Raw genomic sequence first — 25,532 nt, forward strand, 5'->3', positions numbered from 1 at the left:
CATATAGTTTCATTGTTTGACAGCACAATCATCAGTGTGTTTTGGATTCAAGTCAATTTGTGTTTTCAGATATTTAACCACTTGAACCGTCAATACTTAATAAACTTGACCTTTCACTCTGTTACTTTTTCCCCTCTACACCAAAGCTCTTTGCCAAAAATAGCCGATCTACAAGCTCACAACGCCTCGCAGTGAGCTTGTAGATCTGCTATTTTTGGCTAAAGTTCTCAGAATATGGACGCTAGGGTTCAAGTGGTTATTATAAAAAAGGAGAAAAAAATATTTCTATCACTCAAAGATTTGACCACCTAAATGTCAACACGTGCCTTCGGGCCGATTAGTCACCTGTAGACTTTCCGGGACGCGTCCCGTTTTCAGCGTTTTTGTGACGGTCGGACAAACCGACAAACGCTCGGCCCGTCGACTCGCTCACGTTAGCTTGCTCAGTGGGGCCTCGCGTGGCTCAAGGTCGCTTGAGACGCCGTGCCTTCGTCACGGTCAATAGCTATTAATACTAATTTATCGGCCAAAACGAGAGAGAAGCAGTGTTGTTTTTGACAGCAAATTTAGATTTAGTTTTAGTCAGTCTTTTGAATAAAATGTAATTTAGTTTTAGTCACAATTTAGTCACCTGAAAAGTATTCGTTTTAGTCTGATTTTAGTCGACTAAATATCAGTCCCCAAGATTTTTGGGGACTAAATAAATCTACAGTTGATTTAGTCAACTCAAATGTATTTTGGCAGGCCTTGATGGCATCGTAATGACTGATTTTACACTTGGTTGTGTGCTGAAAATAGCATATGCGCGACGCGTTGTGAGCTTGTAGGTCGGCTATTTTCAGCACGCAACACCTGAGAGCAACCAAACACAAAATGACTCTCTTCTCCACTAGTCCCTCCCGAATGTTTTAGTCTAGTTTTTATTTTGTTGACGAAATTGTCAATATATTATTTAGTCTTAGTTTTAGTCATCACAGATACGTTTTTATTTCGTTTTTATTTCGTTTTTGTCAGTGAAAGAAACGCAGTCGACAAACATTTTTCGTCATATTTTTTGTCGACAAAATCAACACTGGAGAGAAGCACTTCCCTGGGGTGGCCTCTGCTCTGCTGCTCCGGTGGGAGAAACGACCAAGCACTCAAGTCAGAGTCATTTACCAATCAGCCCATGGTGTATGTTTTCTATTGACCTCAGGTCTGTATACGTCTGTGCCACACACTGTAAGACAAACTGACCACACAAACACAGTGTCTATGGCAACAACACACTTACATAACACGCACGCACGCACGCACGCACGCACGCACGCACGCACGCACGCACGCACACACACACACACACACACACACACACACACACACACACACACACACACACACACACACACACACACACACACAGACCTCTGCCTCTGGAAGTACTTTATTTTTACAACACCTTCTGTCTCTCCTCCATCCACAATTTTTCTCTCTAGCCCTCCCTCCCTCTCTCACTCTCTCTAGCCCAGGGACGTGCTGGCCATTGGGAAAAGCGGGACAACTCCCGAGCGGCCGGTTCATTCCCGGGACGGTCCAGGCCGGCCATTAGGAAAAAATGAATAAAATAAAATGTCGGCATTCGTTCCATTTTGGGGGCTGGGTAGCTAACAAAGTAAATTGTCACTGTCTGGCAGAAACCTTGTATCTCCAAGTTTCAAATTTGGAGATTTTTTCGCAAAGCAAAGCCCTGCTTCATCTTACAAGGCCGTCGCACGAAAGTAGTGAAAACAGCTGATCTACAAGCACACAACGCCTCGCGGTGCGAGGCGTTGTGTGCTTGTAGATCGGATGTTTTCACTAGTTTAAATCATTGTTTAAATGATAAATACAAAACAAACGGTTTTGGACATACAAGGTTTCCACCCGACAACGAGGAAATATAACTCATGTAATTGGCCCACTGGCTTGTCACTTGTCATGATCTGAAATGGCAAATCTTTGAGTGGCAGCAGCGCTATAGAGAGAGATCTCTCTCCATAGTGCGCAATGAGGGCCTCTCCAACTCTTTTTCCCGGGCTGAATCAGGGGCCCAGCACATCCCTGCTCTAGCCCCCATCCCTCTCTCTCTCTCTCTCTCTCTCTCTCTCTCTCTCTCTCTCTCTTTTCTATCTCTCATCCAGTAGATGTGTTTCACATGTAATGCAGGTGTTGATTATAGAGGGCTCTTTCGATGCCACGATCAGATGAAGCTGAAAGTGTGGAAACCACTTCACTTCACTGCTCTTTACTACCTCACTCGTACTATTTCTCCTGTTCACACTCTCATCTGCTCGTTGCTGATAAACTTACCAGATCTTTAAAGTTTATTTTCGTATGCCATGTAAAGGTTTTACGTTGGTACTGGCAGATACATTGCTGAGCGATAGAGGAAAATCACGATGAAACTGCCAATAAAGACAACTTTCTCTTTGAAATGCTGACTCACAGTGAAAAAAGAGATGTTCATTTGAACAGATTAACAGTGTTGGAAAACGTTTGCAGCAATATCACAATGTTTAACGCTCCAAGTCGATTTGACTGATCGGCTTTAAGCTTAGTCTGTGTATCGCAGGAGACTAGTGTACGTACCAGTGCCCGGTATGAGGTTGCTCGGACCATCAAATATGAATGAAATCATGAATTGAGCGGTGCTATTTATGAGTTAATATCATTAAGCGGACCGCAAAGCTTGGCTAATGTGATGCGTACACAAACACCTGAGACGAAAAACAGTCTAAGTCCATATTTAAAGTTTTTGAATAGGCCTATAGATATTTTTTTGATTTACCAGACTGTAAACCAATAACTAGTTCAAGTTCAAGTTCACTTTATTGTCACTTAGGATGCACGGTTTAGGTACATACATGTGAAAAACTTATGCACAGGAGCTCCAATAAAAACAACCAATAAAAAACAACAACAGTAAAACATGATCATATCATCACATGATAAAAGCCTAAAAACACAGGTCAATAAAGTCAGTCCAAAAGTGCATAGTGCAAAGTGCATAGCCTTCTAAAGTGCTTTACAGTAATATTGCACATTCACAGTCACTTTTTGTTAAGGATCCTGACAGCCTGCGGAAAGAAACTGTTCCTCAGCCTGCTTGTGCGAGCTGGCAGGATTTTATATCCCTTCACCCTTTGTGAGCGGTTGGGTGAGAAGAGTCCTCTGTGGGGGTGGGTGGGGTCCTCAATGATCCTCAGGGACTTGTTGAGGCATCGCTGGGCGTATAGGTCCTCCAGACTGGGCAGCTCGCACCCAGTGATCTTTCCGGCGGTGCGGACAACCCTCCTCAACGCCTTCTGGTTTTTGTCCGTACAGCTGCCGTACCAGGAGGTAAAGCTGCCCGTCAGGAGGCTCTCTATTGTTCCTCTATAGAAGTCCCTGATGGTATTGGGTCTCAGGCCAAATTTCTTCAGCCGCCTGAGGCCATACAGGCGCTGTTGAGCCTTTTTCACAATGGCAGTGACGTGGCAGTCCCAGGTCAGGTCTTTCTGAATGTTCACCCCGAGGTATTTAAAACTGTCCACTCTTTCCACCACTGTGCCATTGATGCTGACTGGCTGGAGCTCATCTTTCTTCTTCCTGTAGTCGACCACTATCTCCTTAGTCTTCTTGACATTCAGGGAGAGGTGATTCTCCAGACACCACTGCTCCAGAGTGGCCACCTCCTCCCTGTAGGCCGACTAGAAGTTTTAATATTTGTTAAATTCTTAATGCACTCCCTCCTCATTTTGTTGAATTAGATTTGTTTTACTTAACTCATATATATTAGGAATTATAGGACATAATACTTATGGAAAGTGGAAAAACAGTATATTTCCAACAGTTCGTGGAACAACAATATAAGTCCGTACAAGTAATATTCAGCAGACAAACATTAAAACAGACAATTGAACAAAATGAGGGGAGAGTGCATTAATGTTCAATTTCACAGCTTAAAAAATACTAGTTTGTGGTTTACAGTCTGGTAAATCAAAAAATATCTATATTAAAAATATATACACATAGATGGACTTAGACTGTTATTCGTCTCAGGTACTCAATTGTTTGACCAATGACAGTCCGGACAGTCACGGGACAAACAGACAAAGCCAGATGTAGGCTTTGCGGCAACTAACAGAGAAACTTTGCGTATGCTGCATGCCTGCCTGTCACTTTTGGAGCAACAGAAAGTTTCGGTTGTTTGATTCAAGGGATTTTGTGTTTTGTGTTGTTTTTTAATGTATTGTAATTTGTACCTTTTAAAGTTTTTTATTAATGGGTTTTCGATTATTGTTTGGACCCAATGTTTTATACAATTGTGTCAATAAAGTAAACTAAACTAACTAGGAACGGTTATCACCACTCACATATCTAACCATAAATACCCATATATAATCAGATCAGAGGTTGGGATCTTCATATACAAGGGCCTAAAAGGGACACAGACAGACAGACAGACAAATACAGAGATCTCCATATATGGGCATAAATGGCTCACAGACAGAGGTGTACAGGTATTGCATAACCAGAGGGGCAAGCATTCCCAACGGGCATCGTTCTCAATGGTCATCAGCCTGGTTTAACTTTTACTTAGTTATGTAATATTAGCCCTTGGCCGGGGTGTGTGTGCACAGTATACGTATAAGGATTGAATGTGGGAGTCTCAGAAGTAATGTTGGAGAACCCAGACGTATCAGTGATGTCACTCATCTCCAAATTTGGGCACTGTTTCAGCATGCGGCTGTTACCATATCGGGGATGCATGTGCAGTACAGGCGGTGGTATCAGTGATGTCAGAGATCTGGGCACTGTATCACCCGTTTATGCCCATATATGGTGTTCTGTGTCCAGGCCAGTATGTGATGTCAGTACTATGACGTCAGAGTACTGTAGCCATTATTTGGGCATTGTTTCAGCATGCAGCTGTTTAATATCAGCGATGTCAGCATGCAGACCTGTTTCACCCGTTTATGTCCATATATGGTGTTCTGTGATGTCAGGCATTGCTTCAGCATGTGGCTGTTACGATGGCGGAGACACTGTTTAGTATCAGTGATTGTCAGCATGCGGACAGTATGCGGAGAGACGGCGGACAGCAGACAGACATTACCTAAATTACCAAAATGACGTATAAGACACTGCCTTTGTACCGACAGTACAAAGGCAGGGCCAATGAGATGTAGCCATGGGTAGATCTTTGTGCCCATAAATGGTGTTACATGCGAGCCCACACTGTTTCGTAGGAACAGTATTTCTAGTTTCTTATAGAACTGCCCCCCCCCCTCCCTCCCACATTGCAGTGGGACCTCTCCAAAAATGGACATTTATGTCATGACAAGAGGGTATAAAAGAATGCCGCTGTCCGCTATACCTCTCACTCTCTGCTCAGGTGAGGCATGTGTTGCGGCATTCTGGACATTACAGTAGAGGGTATTAAAGATGCCACTCTCCCGCGGAGAGCGATGTCTTATGCGGGCTATCAATTGGATACCGGTGCTCTTCATGCACCTGATCGCGGGTTGGTCCTATTACGCGTACGTCGTGAAGCTTTGCATCTACACGGTCGAGAATGACGCCGAGCGCGTCGTCTACCTGGTCGTCTTTCACGCGCTCTTCGTCATGTTTATGGGCTCCTCCTGGAGGTCCACGTTCACCTGGCCGGCCGTCCCCCCCAAAGTGTTCCACCTGCCCAAAGCGGAAAGGGAGAGTTTTGAGTCAGCGGAGAGAGATGAGCAACACGAGGTCCTGAAGAGGGTGGCCAGGGAACTACCTCTGTTGACCCAGACGCCCGGAGGCACCGTTCGGTACTGTGACAACTGCCATGTTATCAAACCGGACCGCTGCCATCACTGCTTCAGATGTGGGACGTGTGTGTTGAAAAGGGACCATCACTGCCCCTGGATAAACAACTGTGTGGGATTCTCAAACCACAAGTACTTTGTTTTATTCATAGGATACGGCATACTCTATTGCCTCGTGATTTGGGCCACAAGTCTACAGTATTTCGTCAAATTCGTGACCGATCAGCTGCCCGCGAACCACGCCAAATTACACGTGATATTTGTGTGTCTCCTGGCGGGCATGTTCTTCACCGGATTTCTGTCATTTTTCGGCTACCACCTCTGGCTCGTGGGGAAGAACAGGACAACGACAGAGTTGGTCGGGGTTCCGGTCTTCAGGAATGGTCCGGACAAAGACGGATTCTCTTTAGGCGTGCGACGAAATATGGCCGAGGTCTTTGGAGACAAGAAGATGTGTTGGCCCTGTCCTGTGTTCTCCAGTCTGGGCGACGGACACTCCTTCCGTACACGATTAGTGGACTTTGACCCAGAGTTAGGGATCCCAAACAGGCAACAACACTGGCTTGAGGGAGGAGAGGAGGTCTAGTAGCGTGACTGTTTCGGTATAGAAAAAAGAACCTGTCCAGATTGATGCTGAGGAAAAACTAGATAAAACACCTGAAGATAACCTCACTAAAGTAATCTACACCTACGTCTACACCAGCTGTTCTGAAAGCCGTTACAATATTTCATAATTGCAAGCATTTGCCATCTGAGTGGGAGAAGCTTTAATGCGTCTTGAGAAAACAACTTCAGGATCTCTGTCAACAAGGTTGGATGCAAATATATTCTGCATAATTATGGAATCCTCTGATAGGAAGCCTCTGATTCCTTTGGATCCTGACTTCCTCCAATTTGAACACAACGACAGGGGACGGGTGAACCCGGCCCTTCTAAAGGTTGGATCAGGGCCAGACCAAAGCAATATCCCAGACCCGCTGATAATGAGGCCTGTAATAAGTGCTTAATTGAGGCTGCCTTCAAGGCAGCCGGCTCAGGTCTCACCATACTCACAAGGAAAAAGCTCACCTCGTTGAAAAGGGAGAATCCCTTGGTTCAAGAGGCACAAATAAGCTTTCGGCTTGGAGACAAATGAAAATAGACTGCGCTACTGTATCTGGCAACATTAAAGGGGTCTGTGGATGTGATACATATGGGAGCACTCCGAAAGAAGCAACAACCCTCATGTTATTTTTGTGTACGTTTTTTTTGCGCGATGACACTATACAGTAGGAAGCAGAGACATCTAGGAGTGTCCGTTTGTTTGTCTATTTGTCTGTCCAGAGCTATTGTGCTGCTTGGCATATGGCACGCTCATGTATATATTGGAGCTAAGCTCCAACATCTGGCTTTGTCCGGTACAAAGCGCCCCGGACAAATTATCCCGAAGAATGTCCTACATCTTGGCACAAAGTTTGTTGTACGCTCAGGGTCACATTGGCCAAGCTTCGCGGGACGCTTAATGAAATTAACTCATAAATACGCATGCTCGAGTTATGAGCTTCCGATTCTGCTTGTTGTGCCTGCTGTCAGAGTAAGGGGGCAGCAGTAGCTCAGGAGGTGGTGTGGCCGTATTGGAATGGTTCCAGGTTCTTGGTTCTGGGTTCAATCCCCGGCTCCTCATGGCTGCATGTCTTCATGTCCCTGAACTCCTGACTGCTCCCAATGAGCAGGTAGGTCGGTGCTTTGCATGGTTTCCTCCACCATCTGTGAATGTTAAAGTACAATCTAAAGCGCTTTGAAGGCTCGGAGAGACTAGAAACTATATACATGCAGTCCATTTACCCTGTACACGCTGTATCCTCTGGTCTATTTCCCTTCTATATTTATTTTCCTGACCACTGCCCTGTAGAGAGAGGGTGCAGCCATTGCTGCGGTGTCAATACTCTGTTGCTATGCTGGACGGAGGAGTTGCTGGTGTCCGTCTTCACATTACTCCTTCACGGTCGAGCACACACACGATCAGTAGCTTAGCCTAGTAACAATGACGTTAGCTGAACTTAGATGAGATAACCTGTTTCACCCATCAGCTGGGGGCTGTGTACAGCCCGGGGAAACCAAAAACAAAACACGCATGGCTTCCCGATGCTGCATGCTAACATAAAGAGTGAGTAGCTAACCAAAGGTTTCCAAAACCTACCGTGCTGTTCATTGTGGGAACAAAGTCCTTTAGGTTGATATTTTTTATGCACTTCTGGCAAACATCTTTGTCCTCTCCACGCCCATGGAATCTATGAAAACTGTATGGCCTCAGGTATTTACAGTCGTCATGAAGTAGAAGCTTGCAGATTTCAAATTCAGTTCCTCTCCAAAGTTGAATTTTTTCACTGCTGTCCGAAAAACCTTGCTTCACCAGACTTTCCACCTCGGAGGAAAGCCTGGTATTATTCTAAACGGGCCGTGTCTAGGCGTGGCCTAAACCGAAAAGAGGAAGAATCCACCTTCATAGGTAGACTTCAAAGTAAGAGAAGGTCATCAAAATAGCAAAAAAAAGCTTATCTACAAGCTCAATGTTCTGCAATCAAATCCCCTGTAAATCTACTGTCTTGCCAACGGTAGGACATGTGAGGTTTTGAAATGGCACAGCTGTGGGGTTTTTCTGCTCCCGGACAAATCTTAAACCCAAAATGCTACTGTTGGAACAGCCCTAAATTACACTGGTTTGTCCAGTCATTTACGAACATGCATACCTACTACATACTGTAGATAGATAGATAGATAGATAGATAGATAGATAGATAGATAGATCAACACCTCCCTCATACCTATAATATGAATATCTAAATGAAAAATAAGTCAAAAGAATTTCATAAAAATTAAAACCTAGAATAATTTAATCTGAAGCAATTCCATTTAAAAGGCGATGTACATGTGAAAAACAAGCTTGAAAGCTCCAATGCAATAACATGTTAATTAGAACATGATAAAAAAATAAAAAAATTAAAAAATAAAAGCACTTAATAAACAAGCGCAAGAATATCATTCAATGAAAATGCGGAGTTATTGCACATTCACTTTTCACCCTTCAGCCTTTTGGACTTTAGAGGGGGAAAAAAGTATTTTGTGGGGGTGGGTGGGGTAGTTTTCCACTATAGTTGCCGGGTCCCGTTGACAAATGGAATTCCGGAAAATGCAACCAACCCTCGTACACTATAGGACTAATAGTCATCTGTTAAAACGCACCATCGGGGATCTATTGAGGCGCACTGGGTGTAGAGGTCCTCCACATTGGGCTGCTCACACTCTTTGTTTTTGTCAGTGTGACACCTTGCGGTCTCTGTCCATAAAACTGCTGTACCGGGATGTGAAGCTGCTTGTCAGGAGAGTCTCTGTATTGCGTATGCAGCTCTGTTGCATAATAGGTTGAGTGTGTTTTCCCCTCGCAGGGGTTTTGAAGACAATCGAGAAAAAAAATGAATTAATCCACGCGTTCGTCTTGGCGAGCTATGGAACATACTAAAATTTTGGGCGCTTGAAACCTATTGGATTCCGAGTTATCGCACTTTGAACAACCTAGTGTTAGATTTAGAATTAAGGAGAAAGTAGCAAAAAATTGCTAAAAAGTTAGGGTTCCAGGGGTAGCACAGCAATGTGTCACACATCCAAACGTTCGTCTCGACGAGCTATACAACACACTAAAAGGTGGACACTATCGGATAATTAAGACTTAAAATCTATGTTTTAATGACATACAATAATCTTTTGTCTTTTTTGGGGTTTTGAAGACAATCGGGGAAAAAAATTAATTAAATATATCATATACATATATACAACTATATACTACTAAAAGATGGACGCTTAAAACCTATTGGTTTCCGAGTTGTCGCACTTTGAACAATCTAGGGTTATATTAACACATGTAAAATCCTCTAATAGAACACAATAAGATTAAGACAACCTTAAAAAGACACTGGTTTGGAACTCCTGGTTTACTGGGACGGGGTTCAATTCCCTGTGGTGTCCTGTCGTGTTGTCTATCAAATTGTGTCATCTATTAGTTAGTTATTGCTAACTATCATATATCATCCCGACACCCGATGTGTCAATTACCCACAAGCACCACTAGAGGTCACTAGACACCAGACTATATCACCCAATCTCCCATGATCATGAAGTGCTTTGTGTTGAGTCAGGCAGAGTTTGTGAATCCTATTTACTGACAACATTAACAATACAACCGCTAAACTGACTTCAAAAAGAACACAAAGGATATAAATCCTATGTATTCTAGAACACATAGAAAACAGATTACAGAATTTAAAAATGTAGAACCAGGAAAGAATGTATAGATTAGAATTAAAGAAAACATACTTTTAAATGGAAACAAACAAAAGACCAAAATATTACTTCATACTACTACAGTTACAATTACAACCAACCCCTCAAATCAACATTCCTGTAAGTGCAATCATTAACACCAGCGTCTTTTGCTTCTTGACATATTTACAGGTTGAAGACAAACTCAACTTTTGGACTTTTACGACACTGGACAAAATTGCATTGTCGAAAGAAAGTAAGGTTCCAGGGGTCGCAGAGCAATGTGTCACACCATCTACATGTTCGTCTCGACGAGCTATACAACATACCAAAAGATTGGCACTATCGGAAATTTAAGACTTAAAATCTATGTTTTGACGCCTTACTATAGTCTTATGTAATTTTGGGGGTTTTGAAGACAATCTGGGAAAAAAAAAAAAAAAAAAAAACTTTGAAAAATCCAGGATTGCATTTGTCAAAAAAAAGTAGGGTTCCAGGGGTCGCACAGCAATGTGTCACACATCCACACGTTCGTCTCGACGAGCTATACAACATACCAAAGGATTGGCACTATAGGAAATTTAAGACTTAAAATCTATGTTTTGACGCCTTACTATAGTCTTATGTAATTTTGGGGGTTTTGAAGACGATCTGAAAAAAAAAGAAATAATTAATTTCATATCCACGTGTTCGTCTCGCAGAGCTATACAACATACCAAGAGACAGGTGCTTACAACCTATTGGTTTCCAAATTATCGCACTTTGAAAAACGAGGGTTGCCTTTGTCGAAAAAAAGTAGGGTTCCAGGGGTCGCACAGCAATGTGTCACACATCCACACGTTCGTCTCGACGAGCTATACAACATACCAAAGGATTGGCACTATAGGAAATTTAAGACTTAAAATCTATGTTTTGACGCCTTACTATAGTCTTATATAATTTTGCGGGTTTTGAAGACAATCTGAAAAAAATAAAATAATAATAATTTCATATCCACGTGTTCGTCTCGAAGAGCTATACAACATACCAAGAGACAGGCGCTTAAAAACCTATTGGTTTCCGAGTTATCGCACTTTGACAAATCGAGGATTGCATTTGTCGAAAAAAAAGTAGGGTTCCAGGGGTCGCACAGCAATGTGTCACACATCTACACGTTCGTCTCGACGAGCTATACAACATACCAAAAGATTGGCAATATCGGAAATTTAAGACATAAAATCTATGTTTTGACGCCTTATGTAATTTTGGGGGTTTTGAAGACAATCTGTAAAAAATGAATTGTTTTCATACCCAAGCGTTCGTCTCGAAGAGCTATACAACATACTAAGAGACAGGTGCTTAATAACCTATTGGTTTCCGAGTTATCGCACTTTGAAAAATCGAGGATTGCATTTGTCGAAAAAAAGTAGGTTCCAGGGGTCGCACAGCAATGTGTCACACATCCACACGTTCGTCTCGACGAGCTATACAACATACCAAAGGATTGGCACTATAGGAAATTTAAGACTTAAAATCTATGTTTTGACGCCTTACTATAGTCTTATGTAATTTTGGGGGTTTTGAAGACAATCTGAAAAAAAAATAATAATAATTTCATATCCACGTGTTCGTCTCGAAGAGCTATACAACATACCAAGAGACAGGCGCTTAAAACCTATTGGTTTCCGAGTTATCGCACTTTGACAAATCGAGGATTGCATTTGTCGAAAAAAAGTAGGGTTCCAGGGGTCGCACAGCAATTTGTCACACATCCACACGTTCGTCTCGACGAGCTATACAACATACCAAAGGATTGGCACTATCGGAAATGTAAGACTTAAAATCTATGTTTTGACGCCTTACTATAGTCTTATGTAATTTTGGGGGTTTTGAAGACAATCTGAAAAAAAATATATATACATATAATTTCATATCCACGTGTTCGTCTCGAAGAGCTATACAACATACCAAAGGATTGGCACTATAGGAAATTTAAGACTTAAAATCTATGTTTTGACGCCTTACTATAGTCTTATGTAATTTTGGTGGTTTTGAAGACAACCTGAAAAAAAAAAGAATAATAATTTCATATCCACGTGTTCGTCTCGAAGAGCTATACAACATACCAAGAGACAGGCGCTTAAAACCTATTGGTTTCCGAGTTATCGCACTTTGACAAATCGAGGATTGCATTTGTCGAAAAAAAGTAGGGTTCCAGGGGTCGCACAGCAATGTGTCACACATCCACACGTTCGTCTCGACGAGCTATACAACATACCAAAGGATTGGCACTATCGGAAATGTAAGACTTAAAATCTATGTTTTGACGCCTTACTATAGTCTTATGTAATTTTGGGGGTTTTGAAGACAATCTGAAAAAAAAAATATATACATATAATTTCATATCCACGTGTTCGTCTCGAAGAGCTATACAACATACCAAAAGATTGGCACTATCGGAAATTTAAGACTTAAAATCTATGTTTTGACGCCTTACTATAGTCTTATGTAATTTTGGGAGTTTTGAAGACAATCTGTAAAAAATGAATTGTTTTCATATCCAAGCGTTCATCTCGAAGAGCTATACAACATACAAAGAGACAGGCGCTTAATAACCTATTGGTTTCCGAGTTATCGCACTTTGAAAAATCGAGGATTGCATTTGTCGAAAAAAAGTAGGGTTCCAGGGGTCGCACAGCAATGTGTCACACATCCACACGTTCGTCTCGACGAGCTATACAACATACCAAAGGATTGGCACTATAGGAAATTTAAGACTTAAAATCTATGTTTTGACGCCTTACTATAGTCTTATGTAATTTTGGTGGTTTTGAAGACAATCTGAAAAAAAAAAGAATAATAATATCATATCCACGTGTTTGTCTCGAAGAGCTATACAACATACCAAGAGACAGGCTTAAAACCTATTGGTTTCCGAGTTATCGCACTTTGACAAATCGAGGATTGCATTTGTCGAAAAAAAGTAGGGTTCCAGGGGTCGCACAGCAATGTGTCACACATCCACACGTTCATCTCGACGAGCTATACAACATACCAAAGGATTGGCACTATCGGAAATTTAAGACTTAAAATCTATGTTTTGACGCCTTACTATAGTCTTATGTACTTTTGGGGGTTTTGAAGACAATCTGAAAAAAAAAATGAAAAAATTATTTCATATCCACGTGTTCGTCTCGAAGAGCTATACAACATACCAAGAGACAGGCGCTTAAAACCTATTGGTTTCCGAGTTATCGCACTTTGACAAATCGAGGATTGCATTTGTCGAAAAAAAGTAGGGTTCCAGGGGTCGCACAGCAATGTGTCACACATCCACACGTTCGTCTCGACGAGCTATACAACATACCAAAGGATTGGCACTATCGGAAATGTAAGACTTAAAATCTATGTTTTGACGCCTTACTATAGTCTTATGTAATTTTGGGGGTTTTGAAGACAATCTGAAAAAAAAAATATATACATATAATTTCATATCCACGTGTTCGTCTCGAAGAGCTATACAACATACCAAAAGATTGGCACTATCGGAAATTTAAGACTTAAAATCTATGTTTTGACGCCTTAGTATAGTCTTATGTAATTTTGGGAGTTTTGAAGACAATCTGTAAAAAATGAATTGTTTTCATATCCAAGCGTTCGTCTCGAAGAGCTATACAACATACAAAGAGACAGGCGCTTAATAACCTATTGGTTTCCGAGTTATCGCACTTTGAAAAATCGAGGATTGCATTTGTCGAAAAAAAGTAGGGTTCCAGGGGTCGCACAGCAATGTGTCACACATCCACACGTTCGTCTCGACGAGCTATACAACATACCAAAGGATTGGCACTATAGGAAATTTAAGACTTAAAATCTATGTTTTGACGCCTTACGTCTTATGTAATTTTGGTGGTTTTGAAGACAATCTGAAAAAAAAAAGAATAATAATTTCATATCCACGTGTTCGTCTCGAAGAGCTATACAACATACCAAGAGACAGGCTTAAAACCTATTGGTTTCCGAGTTATCGCACTTTGACAAATCGAGGATTGCATTTGTCGAAAAAAAGTAGGGTTCCAGGGGTCGCACAGCAATGTGTCACACATCCACACGTTCATCTCGACGAGCTATACAACATACCAAAGGATTGGCACTATCGGAAATGTAAGACTTAAAATCTATGTTTTGACGCCTTACTATAGTCTTATGTAATTTTGGGGGTTTTGAAGACAATCTGAAAAAAAAATGAAAAAATTATTTCATATCCACGTGTTCGTCTCGAAGAGCTATACAACATACCAAGAGACAGGCGCTTAAAACCTATTGGTTTCCGAGTTATCGCACTTTGAAAAATCGAGGATTGCATTTGTCGAAAAAAAGTAGGGTTCCAGGGGTCACACAGCAATGTGTCACACATCCACACCTTCGTCTCGACGAGCTATACAACATAAAGGATTGGCACTATCGGAAATTTAAGACTTAAAATCTAAGTTTTTTAACGCCTTACTGTAGTCTTATGTAATTTTGGGAGTTTTGAAGACAATCTGAAAAAAAAAATATATACATATAATTTCATATCCACGTGTTCGTCTCGAAGAGCTATACAACATACCAAAGGATTGGCACTATAGGAAATTTAAGACTTAAAATCTATATTTTGACGCCTTACTATAGTCTTATGTAATTTTGGTGGTTTTGAAGACAATCTGAAAAAAAAAAGAATAATAATTTCATATCCACGTGTTCGTCTCGAAGAGCTATACAACATACCAAGAGACAGGCTTAAAACCTATTGGTTTCCGAGTTATCGCACTGACAAATCGAGGATTGCATTTGTCGAAAAAAAGTAGGGTTCCAGGGGTCGCACAGCAATGTGTCACACATCCACACGTTCATCTCGACGAGCTATACAACATAAAGGATTGGCACTATCGGAAATTTAAGACTTAAAATCTATGTTTTGACGCCTTACTATAGTCTTATGTAATTTTGGGGGTTTTGAAGACAATCTGAAAAAAAAATGAAAAAAATATTTCATATCCACGTGTTCGTCTCGAAGAGCTATACAACATACCAAGAGACAGGCGCTTAAAACCTATTGGTTTCCGAGTTATCGCACTTTGAAAAATCGAGGATTGCATTTGTCGAAAAAAAGTAGGGTTCCAGGGGTCGCACAGCAATGTGTCACACATCCACACGTTCGTCTCGACGAGCTATACAACATACCAAAGGATTGGCACTATCGGAAATTTAAGACTTAACATCTATGTTTTGACGCCTTACTATAGTCTTATGTAATTTTGGGGGTTTTGAAGACAATCTGAAAAAAAAAAATAATAATAATTTTATATCCACGTGTTCGTCTCGAAGAGCTATACAACATACCAAGAGACAGGCGCTTAAAACCTATTGGTTTCCGAGTTATCGCACTTTGACAAATCGAAGATTGCATTTGTCGAAAAAAAAAGTAGGGTTTCAGGGGTCGCACAGCAATGTGTCACACATCTACACGTTCGTCTCGACAAGCTATACAACATACCAAAAGATTGGCACTATCGGAAATTTAAGACATAAAATCTATGTTTTGACGCCTTACTATAGTCTTATGTAATTTTGGGGGTTTTGAAGACAATCTGAAAAAAATAATAATAATGATTTTATATCCACGTGTTCGTCTCGAAGAGCTATACAACATACTAAGAGACAGGCGCTTAAAACCTATTGGTTTCCGAGTTATCGCACTTTGACAAATCGAGGATTGCATTTGTCGAAAAAAAGTAGGGTTCCAGGGGTCGCACAGCAATGTGTCACACATCTACACGTTCGTCTCGACGAGCTATACAACATACCAAAGGATTGGCACTATCGGAAATTTAAGACTTAAAATCTATGTTTTGACGCCTTACTATAGTCTTATGTAATTTTGGGGGTTTTGAAGACAATCTGAAAAAAAAAAATAATAATAATTTTATATCCACCTGTTCGTCTCGAAGAGCTATACAACATACCAAGAGACAGGCGCTTAAAACCTATTGGTTTCCGAGTTATCGCACTTTGACAAATCGAAGATTGCATTTGTCGAAAGAAAAGTAGGGTTTCAGGGGTCGCACAGCAATGTGTCACACATCTACACGTTCGTCTCGACAAGCTATACAACATACCAAAAGATTGGCACTATCGGAAATTTAAGACATAAAATCTATGTTTTGACGCCTTATGTAATTTTGGGGATTTTGAAGACAATCTTAAAAAAATGAATTGTTTTCATATCCACGTGTTTGTCTCAAAGAGCTATACAACATACAAAGAGACAGGCTCTTAAAACCTATTGGTTTCCGAGTTATCGCACTTTGAAAAATCTAGGATTGCATTTGTTGAAAAAAAGTAGGGTTCCAGGGGTCGCACAGCAATGTGTCACACATCCACACGTTCGTCTCGACGAGCTATACAACATACCAAAGGATTGGCACTATCGGAAATTTAAGACTTAAAATCTATGTTTTGACGCCTTACTATAGTCTTATGTAATTTTGGTGGTTTTGAAGACAACCTGAAAAAAAAAAGAATAATAATTTCATATCCACGTGTTCGTCTCGAAGAGCTATACAACATACCAAGAGACAGGCGCTTAAAACCTATTGGTTTCCGAGTTATCGCACTTTGACAAATCGAGGATTGCATTTGTCGAAAAAAAGTAGGGTTCCAGGGGTCGCACAGCAATGTGTCACACATCCACACGTTCGTCTCGACGAGCTATACAACATACCAAAGGATTGGCACTATCGGAAATGTAAGACTTAAAATCTATGTTTTGACGCCTAGTCTTATGTAATTTTGGGGGTTTTGAAGACAATCTGAAAAAAAAAATATATATATACATATAATTTCATATCCACGTGTTCGTCTCGAAGAGCTATACAACATACCAAGAGACAGGCTTAAAACCTATTGGTTTCCGAGTTATCGCACTGACAAATCGAGGATTGCATTTGTCGAAAAAAAGTAGGGTTCCAGGGGTCGCACAGCAATGTGTCACACATCCACACGTTCATCTCGACGAGCTATACAACATAAAGGATTGGCACTATCGGAAATTTAAGACTTAAAATCTATGTTTTGACGCCTTACTATAGTCTTATGTAATTTTGGGGGTTTTGAAGACAATCTGAAAAAAAAATGAAAAAAATATTTCATATCCACGTGTTCGTCTCGAAGAGCTATACAACATACCAAGAGACAGGCGCTTAAAACCTATTGGTTTCCGAGTTATCGCACTTTGAAAAATCGAGGATTGCATTTGTCGAAAAAAAGTAGGGTTCCAGGGGTCGCACAGCAATGTGTCACACATCCACACGTTCGTCTCGACGAGCTATACAACATACCAAAGGATTGGCACTATCGGAAATTTAAGACTTAACATCTATGTTTTGACGCCTTACTATAGTCTTATGTAATTTTGGGGGTTTTGAAGACAATCTGAAAAAAAAAAATAATAATAATTTTATATCCACGTGTTCGTCTCGAAGAGCTATACAACATACCAAGAGACAGGCGCTTAAAACCTATTGGTTTCCGAGTTATCGCACTTTGACAAATCGAAGATTGCATTTGTCGAAAAAAAAAGTAGGGTTTCAGGGGTCGCACAGCAATGTGTCACACATCTACACGTTCGTCTCGACAAGCTATACAACATACCAAAAGATTGGCACTATCGGAAATTTAAGACATAAAATCTATGTTTTGACGCCTTACTATAGTCTTATGTAATTTTGGGGGTTTTGAAGACAATCTGAAAAAAATAATAATAATGATTTTATATCCACGTGTTCGTCTCGAAGAGCTATACAACATACTAAGAGACAGGCGCTTAAAACCTATTGGTTTCCGAGTTATCGCACTTTGACAAATCGAGGATTGCATTTGTCGAAAAAAAGTAGGGTTCCAGGGGTCGCACAGCAATGTGTCACACATCTACACGTTCGTCTCGACGAGCTATACAACATACCAAAGGATTGGCACTATCGGAAATTTAAGACTTAAAATCTATGTTTTGACGCCTTACTATAGTCTTATGTAATTTTGGGGGTTTTGAAGACAATCTGAAAAAAAAAAATAATAATAATTTTATATCCACCTGTTCGTCTCGAAGAGCTATACAACATACCAAGAGACAGGCGCTTAAAACCTATTGGTTTCCGAGTTATCGCACTTTGATAAATCGAAGATTGCATTTGTCGAAAGAAAAGTAGGGTTTCAGGGGTCGCACAGCAATGTGTCACACATCTACACGTTCGTCTCGACAAGCTATACAACATACCAAAAGATTGGCACTATCGGAAATTTAAGACATAAAATCTATGTTTTGACGCCTTATGTAATTTTGGGGATTTTGAAGACAATCTTAAAAAAATGAATTGTTTTCATATCCACGTGTTTGTCTCAAAGAGCTATACAACATACAAAGAGACAGGCTCTTAAAACCTATTGGTTTCCGAGTTATCGCACTTTGAAAAATCTAGGATTGCATTTGTTGAAAAAAAGTAGGGTTCCAGGGGTCGCACAGCAATGTGTCACACATCCACACGTTCGTCTCGACGAGCTATACAACATACCAAAGGATTGGCACTATCGGAAATTTAAGACTTAAAATCTATGTTTTGACGCCTTACTATAGTCTTATGTAATTTTGGGGGTTTTGAAGACAATCTGAAAAAAAAAATAATAATAATTTCATATCCACGTGTTCGTCTCGAAGAGCTATACAACATACCAAGAGACAGGCGCTTAAAACCTATTGGTTTCCGAGTTATCGCACTTTGAAAAAACGAGGAATGCATTTGTCGAAAAAAGTAGGGTTCCAGGGGTCGCACAGCATTGTGTCACACATCCACACGTTCGTCTTGACGAGCTATACAACATACCAAAAGATTGGCACTATCGGAAATTTAAGACTTAAAATCTATTTTTTGACGCCTTACTATAGTCTTATGTAATTTTGGGGGTTTTGAAGACAATCTGAAAAAAATGAATTGTTTTCATATCCACGCGTTCGTCTCGAAGAGCTATACAACATACTAAGAGACAGCAGCTTAAAACCTATTGGTTTCCGAGTTATCGCACTTTGAAAAATCGAGGATTGCATTTGTCGAAAAAAAGTAGGGTTCCAGGGGTCGCACAGCAATGTGTCACACATCCACACGTTCGTCTCGACGAGCTATACAACATACCAAAAGATTGGCACTATCGGAAATTTAAGACATAAAATCTATGTTTTGACGCCTTACTATAGTCTTATGTAATTTTGGGGGTTTTGAAGACAATCTGAAAAAAAATAATAATAATGATTTCATATCCACGTGTTCGTCTCGAAGAGCTATACAACATACTAAGAGACAGGCGCTTAAAACCTATTGGTTTCCGAGTTATCGCACTTTGACAAATCGAGGATTGCATTTGTCGAAAAAAAGTAGGGTTCCAGGGGTCGCACAGCAATGTGTCACACATCTACACGTTCGTCTCGACGAGCTATACAACATACCAAAGGATTGGCACTATCGGAAATTTAAGACTTAAAATCTATGTTTTGACGCCTTACTATAGTCTTATGTAATTTTGGGGGTTTTGAAGACAATCTGAAAAAAAAAAAAAATAATAATTTTATATCCACCTGTTCGTCTCGAAGAGCTATACAACATACCAAGAGACAGGCGCTTAAAACCTATTGGTTTCCGAGTTATCGCACTTTGACAAATCGAGGATTGCATTTGTCGAAAAAAAGTAGGGTTCCAGGGGTCGCACAGCAATGTGTCACACATCCACACGTTCGTCTCGACGAGCTATACAACATACCAAAGGATTGGCACTATCGGAAATGTAAGACTTAAAATCTATGTTTTGACGCCTTACTATAGTCTTATGTAATTTTGGGGGTTTTGAAGACAATCTGAAAAAAAAAATATATACATATAATTTCATATCCACGTGTTCGTCTCGAAGAGCTATACAACATACCAAAAGATTGGCACTATCGGAAATTTAAGACTTAAAATCTATGTTTTGACGCCTTAGTATAGTCTTATGTAATTTTGGGAGTTTTGAAGACAATCTGTAAAAAATGAATTGTTTTCATATCCAAGCGTTCGTCTCGAAGAGCTATACAACATACAAAGAGACAGGCGCTTAATAACCTATTGGTTTCCGAGTTATCGCACTTTGAAAAATCGAGGATTGCATTTGTCGAAAAAAAGTAGGGTTCCAGGGGTCGCACAGCAATGTGTCACACATCCACACGTTCGTCTCGACGAGCTATACAACATACCAAAGGATTGGCACTATAGGAAATTTAAGACTTAAAATCTATGTTTTGACGCCTTACTATAGTCTTATGTAATTTTGGGGGTTTTGAAGACGATCTGAAAAAAAAAGAAATAATTAATTTCATATCCACGTGTTCGTCTCGCAGAGCTATACAACATACCAAGAGACAGGTGCTTACAACCTATTGGTTTCCAAATTATCGCACTTTGAAAAACGAGGGTTGCCTTTGTCGAAAAAAAGTAGGGTTCCAGGGGTCGCACAGCAATGTGTCACACATCCACACGTTCGTCTCGACGAGCTATACAACATACCAAAGGATTGGCACTATAGGAAATTTAAGACTTAAAATCTATGTTTTGACGCCTTACTATAGTCTTATATAATTTTGCGGGTTTTGAAGACAATCTGAAAAAAATAAAATAATAATAATTTCATATCCACGTGTTCGTCTCGAAGAGCTATACAACATACCAAGAGACAGGCGCTTAAAAACCTATTGGTTTCCGAGTTATCGCACTTTGACAAATCGAGGATTGCATTTGTCGAAAAAAAAGTAGGGTTCCAGGGGTCGCACAGCAATGTGTCACACATCTACACGTTTGTCTCGACGAGCTATACAACATACCAAAAGATTGGCAATATCGGAAATTTAAGACATAAAATCTATGTTTTGACGCCTTATGTAATTTTGGGGGTTTTGAAGACAATCTGAAAAAAAAAGAATAATAATATCATATCCACGTGTTTGTCTCGAAGAGCTATACAACATACCAAGAGACAGGCTTAAAACCTATTGGTTTCCGAGTTATCGCACTTTGACAAATCGAGGATTGCATTTGTCGAAAAAAAGTAGGGTTCCAGGGGTCGCACAGCAATGTGTCACACATCCACACGTTCATCTCGACGAGCTATACAACATACCAAAGGATTGGCACTATCGGAAATTTAAGACTTAAAATCTATGTTTTGACGCCTTACTATAGTCTTATGTACTTTTGGGGGTTTTGAAGACAATCTGAAAAAAAAAATGAAAAAATTATTTCATATCCACGTGTTCGTCTCGAAGAGCTATACAACATACCAAGAGACAGGCGCTTAAAACCTATTGGTTTCCGAGTTATCGCACTTTGACAAATCGAGGATTGCATTTGTCGAAAAAAAGTAGGGTTCCAGGGGTCGCACAGCAATGTGTCACACATCCACACGTTCGTCTCGACGAGCTATACAACATACCAAAGGATTGGCACTATCGGAAATGTAAGACTTAAAATCTATGTTTTGACGCCTTACTATAGTCTTATGTAATTTTGGGGGTTTTGAAGACAATCTGAAAAAAAAAAATATATACATATAATTTCATATCCACGTGTTCGTCTCGAAGAGCTATACAATATACCAAAAGATTGGCACTATCGGAAATTTAAGACTTAAAATCTATGTTTTGACGCCTTAGTATAGTCTTATGTAATTTTGGGAGTTTTGAAGACAATCTGTAAAAAATGAATTGTTTTCATATCCAAGCGTTCGTCTCGAAGAGCTATACAACATACAAAGAGACAGGCGCTTAATAACCTATTGGTTTCCGAGTTATCGCACTTTGAAAAATCGAGGATTGCATTTGTCGAAAAAAAGTAGGGTTCCAGGGGTCGCACAGCAATGTGTCACACATCCACACGTTCGTCTCGACGAGCTATACAACATACCAAAGGATTGGCACTATAGGAAATTTAAGACTTAAAATCTATGTTTTGACGCCTTACGTCTTATGTAATTTTGGTGGTTTTGAAGACAATCTGAAAAAAAAAAGAATAATAATTTCATATCCATGTGTTCGTCTCGAAGAGCTATACAACATACCAAGAGACAGGCTTAAAACCTATTGGTTTCCGAGTTATCGCACTTTGACAAATCGAGGATTGCATTTGTCGAAAAAAAGTAGGGTTCCAGGGGTCGCACAGCAATGTGTCACACATCCACACGTTCATCTCGACGAGCTATACAACATACCAAAGGATTGGCACTATCGGAAATGTAAGACTTAAAATCTATGTTTTGACGCCTTACTATAGTCTTATGTAATTTTGGGGGTTTTGAAGACAATCTGAAAAAAAAATTAAAAAATTATTTCATATCCACGTGTTCGTCTCGAAGAGCTATACAACATACCAAGAGACAGGCGCTTAAAACCTATTGGTTTCCGAGTTATCGCACTTTGAAAAATCGAGGATTGCATTTGTCGGAAAAAAGTAGGGTTCCAGGGGTCACACAGCAATGTGTCACACATCCACACCTTCGTCTCGACGAGCTATACAACATAAAGGATTGGCACTATCGGAAATTTAAGACTTAAAATCTAAGTTTTTTAACGCCTTACTGTAGTCTTATGTAATTTTGGGAGTTTTGAAGACAATCTGAAAAAAAAAATATATACATATAATTTCATATCCACGTGTTCGTCTCGAAGAGCTATACAACATACCAAAAGATTGGCACTATCGGAAATTTAAGACTTAAAATCTATGTTTTGACGCCTTACTATAGTCTTATGTAATTTTGGGAGTTTTGAAGACAATCTGTAAAAAATGAATTGTTTTCATATCCAAGCGTTCGTCTCGAAGAGCTATACAACATACAAAGAGACAGGCGCTTAATAACCTATTGGTTTCCGAGTTATCGCACTTTGAAAAATCGAGGATTGCATTTGTCGAAAAAAAGTAGGGTTCCAGGGGTCGCACAGCAATGTGTCACACATCCACACGTTCGTCTCGACGAGCTATACAACATACCAAAGGATTGGCACTATAGGAAATTTAAGACTTAAAATCTATGTTTTGACGCCTTACTATAGTCTTATGTAATTTTGGGGGTTTTGAAGACGATCTGAAAAAAAAAGAAATAATTAATTTCATATCCACGTGTTCGTCTCGCAGAGCTATACAACATACCAAGAGACAGGTGCTTACAACCTATTGGTTTCCAAATTATCGCACTTTGAAAAACGAGGGTTGCCTTTGTCGAAAAAAAGTAGGGTTCCAGGGGTCGCACAGCAATGTGTCACACATCCACACGTTCGTCTCGACGAGCTATACAACATACCAAAGGATTGGCACTATAGGAAATTTAAGACTTAAAATCTATGTTTTGACGCCTTACTATAGTCTTATATAATTTTGCGGGTTTTGAAGACAATCTGAAAAAAATAAAATAATAATAATTTCATATCCACGTGTTCGTCTCGAAGAGCTATACAACATACCAAGAGACAGGCGCTTAAAAACCTATTGGTTTCCGAGTTATCGCACTTTGACAAATCGAGGATTGCATTTGTCGAAAAAAAAGTAGGGTTCCAGGGGTCGCACAGCAATGTGTCACACATCTACACGTTTGTCTCGACGAGCTATACAACATACCAAAAGATTGGCAATATCGGAAATTTAAGACATAAAATCTATGTTTTGACGCCTTATGTAATTTTGGGGGTTTTGAAGACAATCTGAAAAAAAAAGAATAATAATATCATATCCACGTGTTTGTCTCGAAGAGCTATACAACATACCAAGAGACAGGCTTAAAACCTATTGGTTTCCGAGTTATCGCACTTTGACAAATCGAGGATTGCATTTGTCGAAAAAAAGTAGGGTTCCAGGGGTCGCACAGCAATGTGTCACACATCCACACGTTCATCTCGACGAGCTATACAACATACCAAAGGATTGGCACTATCGGAAATTTAAGACTTAAAATCTATGTTTTGACGCCTTACTATAGTCTTATGTACTTTTGGGGGTTTTGAAGACAATCTGAAAAAAAAAATGAAAAAATTATTTCATATCCACGTGTTCGTCTCGAAGAGCTATACAACATACCAAGAGACAGGCGCTTAAAACCTATTGGTTTCCGAGTTATCGCACTTTGACAAATCGAGGATTGCATTTGTCGAAAAAAAGTAGGGTTCCAGGGGTCGCACAGCAATGTGTCACACATCCACACGTTCGTCTCGACGAGCTATACAACATACCAAAGGATTGGCACTATCGGAAATGTAAGACTTAAAATCTATGTTTTGACGCCTTACTATAGTCTTATGTAATTTTGGGGGTTTTGAAGACAATCTGAAAAAAAAAAATATATACATATAATTTCATATCCACGTGTTCGTCTCGAAGAGCTATACAATATACCAAAAGATTGGCACTATCGGAAATTTAAGACTTAAAATCTATGTTTTGACGCCTTAGTATAGTCTTATGTAATTTTGGGAGTTTTGAAGACAATCTGTAAAAAATGAATTGTTTTCATATCCAAGCGTTCGTCTCGAAGAGCTATACAACATACAAAGAGACAGGCGCTTAATAACCTATTGGTTTCCGAGTTATCGCACTTTGAAAAATCGAGGATTGCATTTGTCGAAAAAAAGTAGGGTTCCAGGGGTCGCACAGCAATGTGTCACACATCCACACGTTCGTCTCGACGAGCTATACAACATACCAAAGGATTGGCACTATAGGAAATTTAAGACTTAAAATCTATGTTTTGACGCCTTACGTCTTATGTAATTTTGGTGGTTTTGAAGACAATCTGAAAAAAAAAAGAATAATAATTTCATATCCATGTGTTCGTCTCGAAGAGCTATACAACATACCAAGAGACAGGCTTAAAACCTATTGGTTTCCGAGTTATCGCACTTTGACAAATCGAGGATTGCATTTGTCGAAAAAAAGTAGGGTTCCAGGGGTCGCACAGCAATGTGTCACACATCCACACGTTCATCTCGACGAGCTATACAACATACCAAAGGATTGGCACTATCGGAAATGTAAGACTTAAAATCTATGTTTTGACGCCTTACTATAGTCTTATGTAATTTTGGGGGTTTTGAAGACAATCTGAAAAAAAAATTAAAAAATTATTTCATATCCACGTGTTCGTCTCGAAGAGCTATACAACATACCAAGAGACAGGCGCTTAAAACCTATTGGTTTCCGAGTTATCGCACTTTGAAAAATCGAGGATTGCATTTGTCGGAAAAAAGTAGGGTTCCAGGGGTCACACAGCAATGTGTCACACATCCACACCTTCGTCTCGACGAGCTATACAACATAAAGGATTGGCACTATCGGAAATTTAAGACTT

General features: G+C 39.9%; 1 protein-coding gene across 1 annotated transcript; it reads left to right on the forward strand.

Moving 5' to 3' along the window:
• Window positions 1–5,445: 5,445 nt before the first annotated feature.
• On the forward strand, window positions 5,446–6,393 carry LOC308304909 (palmitoyltransferase ZDHHC20-A-like; the record flags this gene model as incomplete). Its single annotated transcript, XM_080749534.1, has 1 exon — window positions 5,446–6,393. The coding sequence occupies one exon, from the start codon at window positions 5,446–5,448 to the stop codon at window positions 6,391–6,393; it is 948 nt and encodes a 315-aa protein (XP_080605660.1).
• Between the last annotated feature and the right edge of the window lie 19,139 nt (window positions 6,394–25,532).

This window comes from Nannobrachium achirus, assembly GCF_963921795.1.
Source record: "Nannobrachium achirus genome assembly, chromosome: 19".
NCBI lineage: Eukaryota > Metazoa > Chordata > Actinopteri > Myctophiformes > Myctophidae > Nannobrachium > Nannobrachium achirus.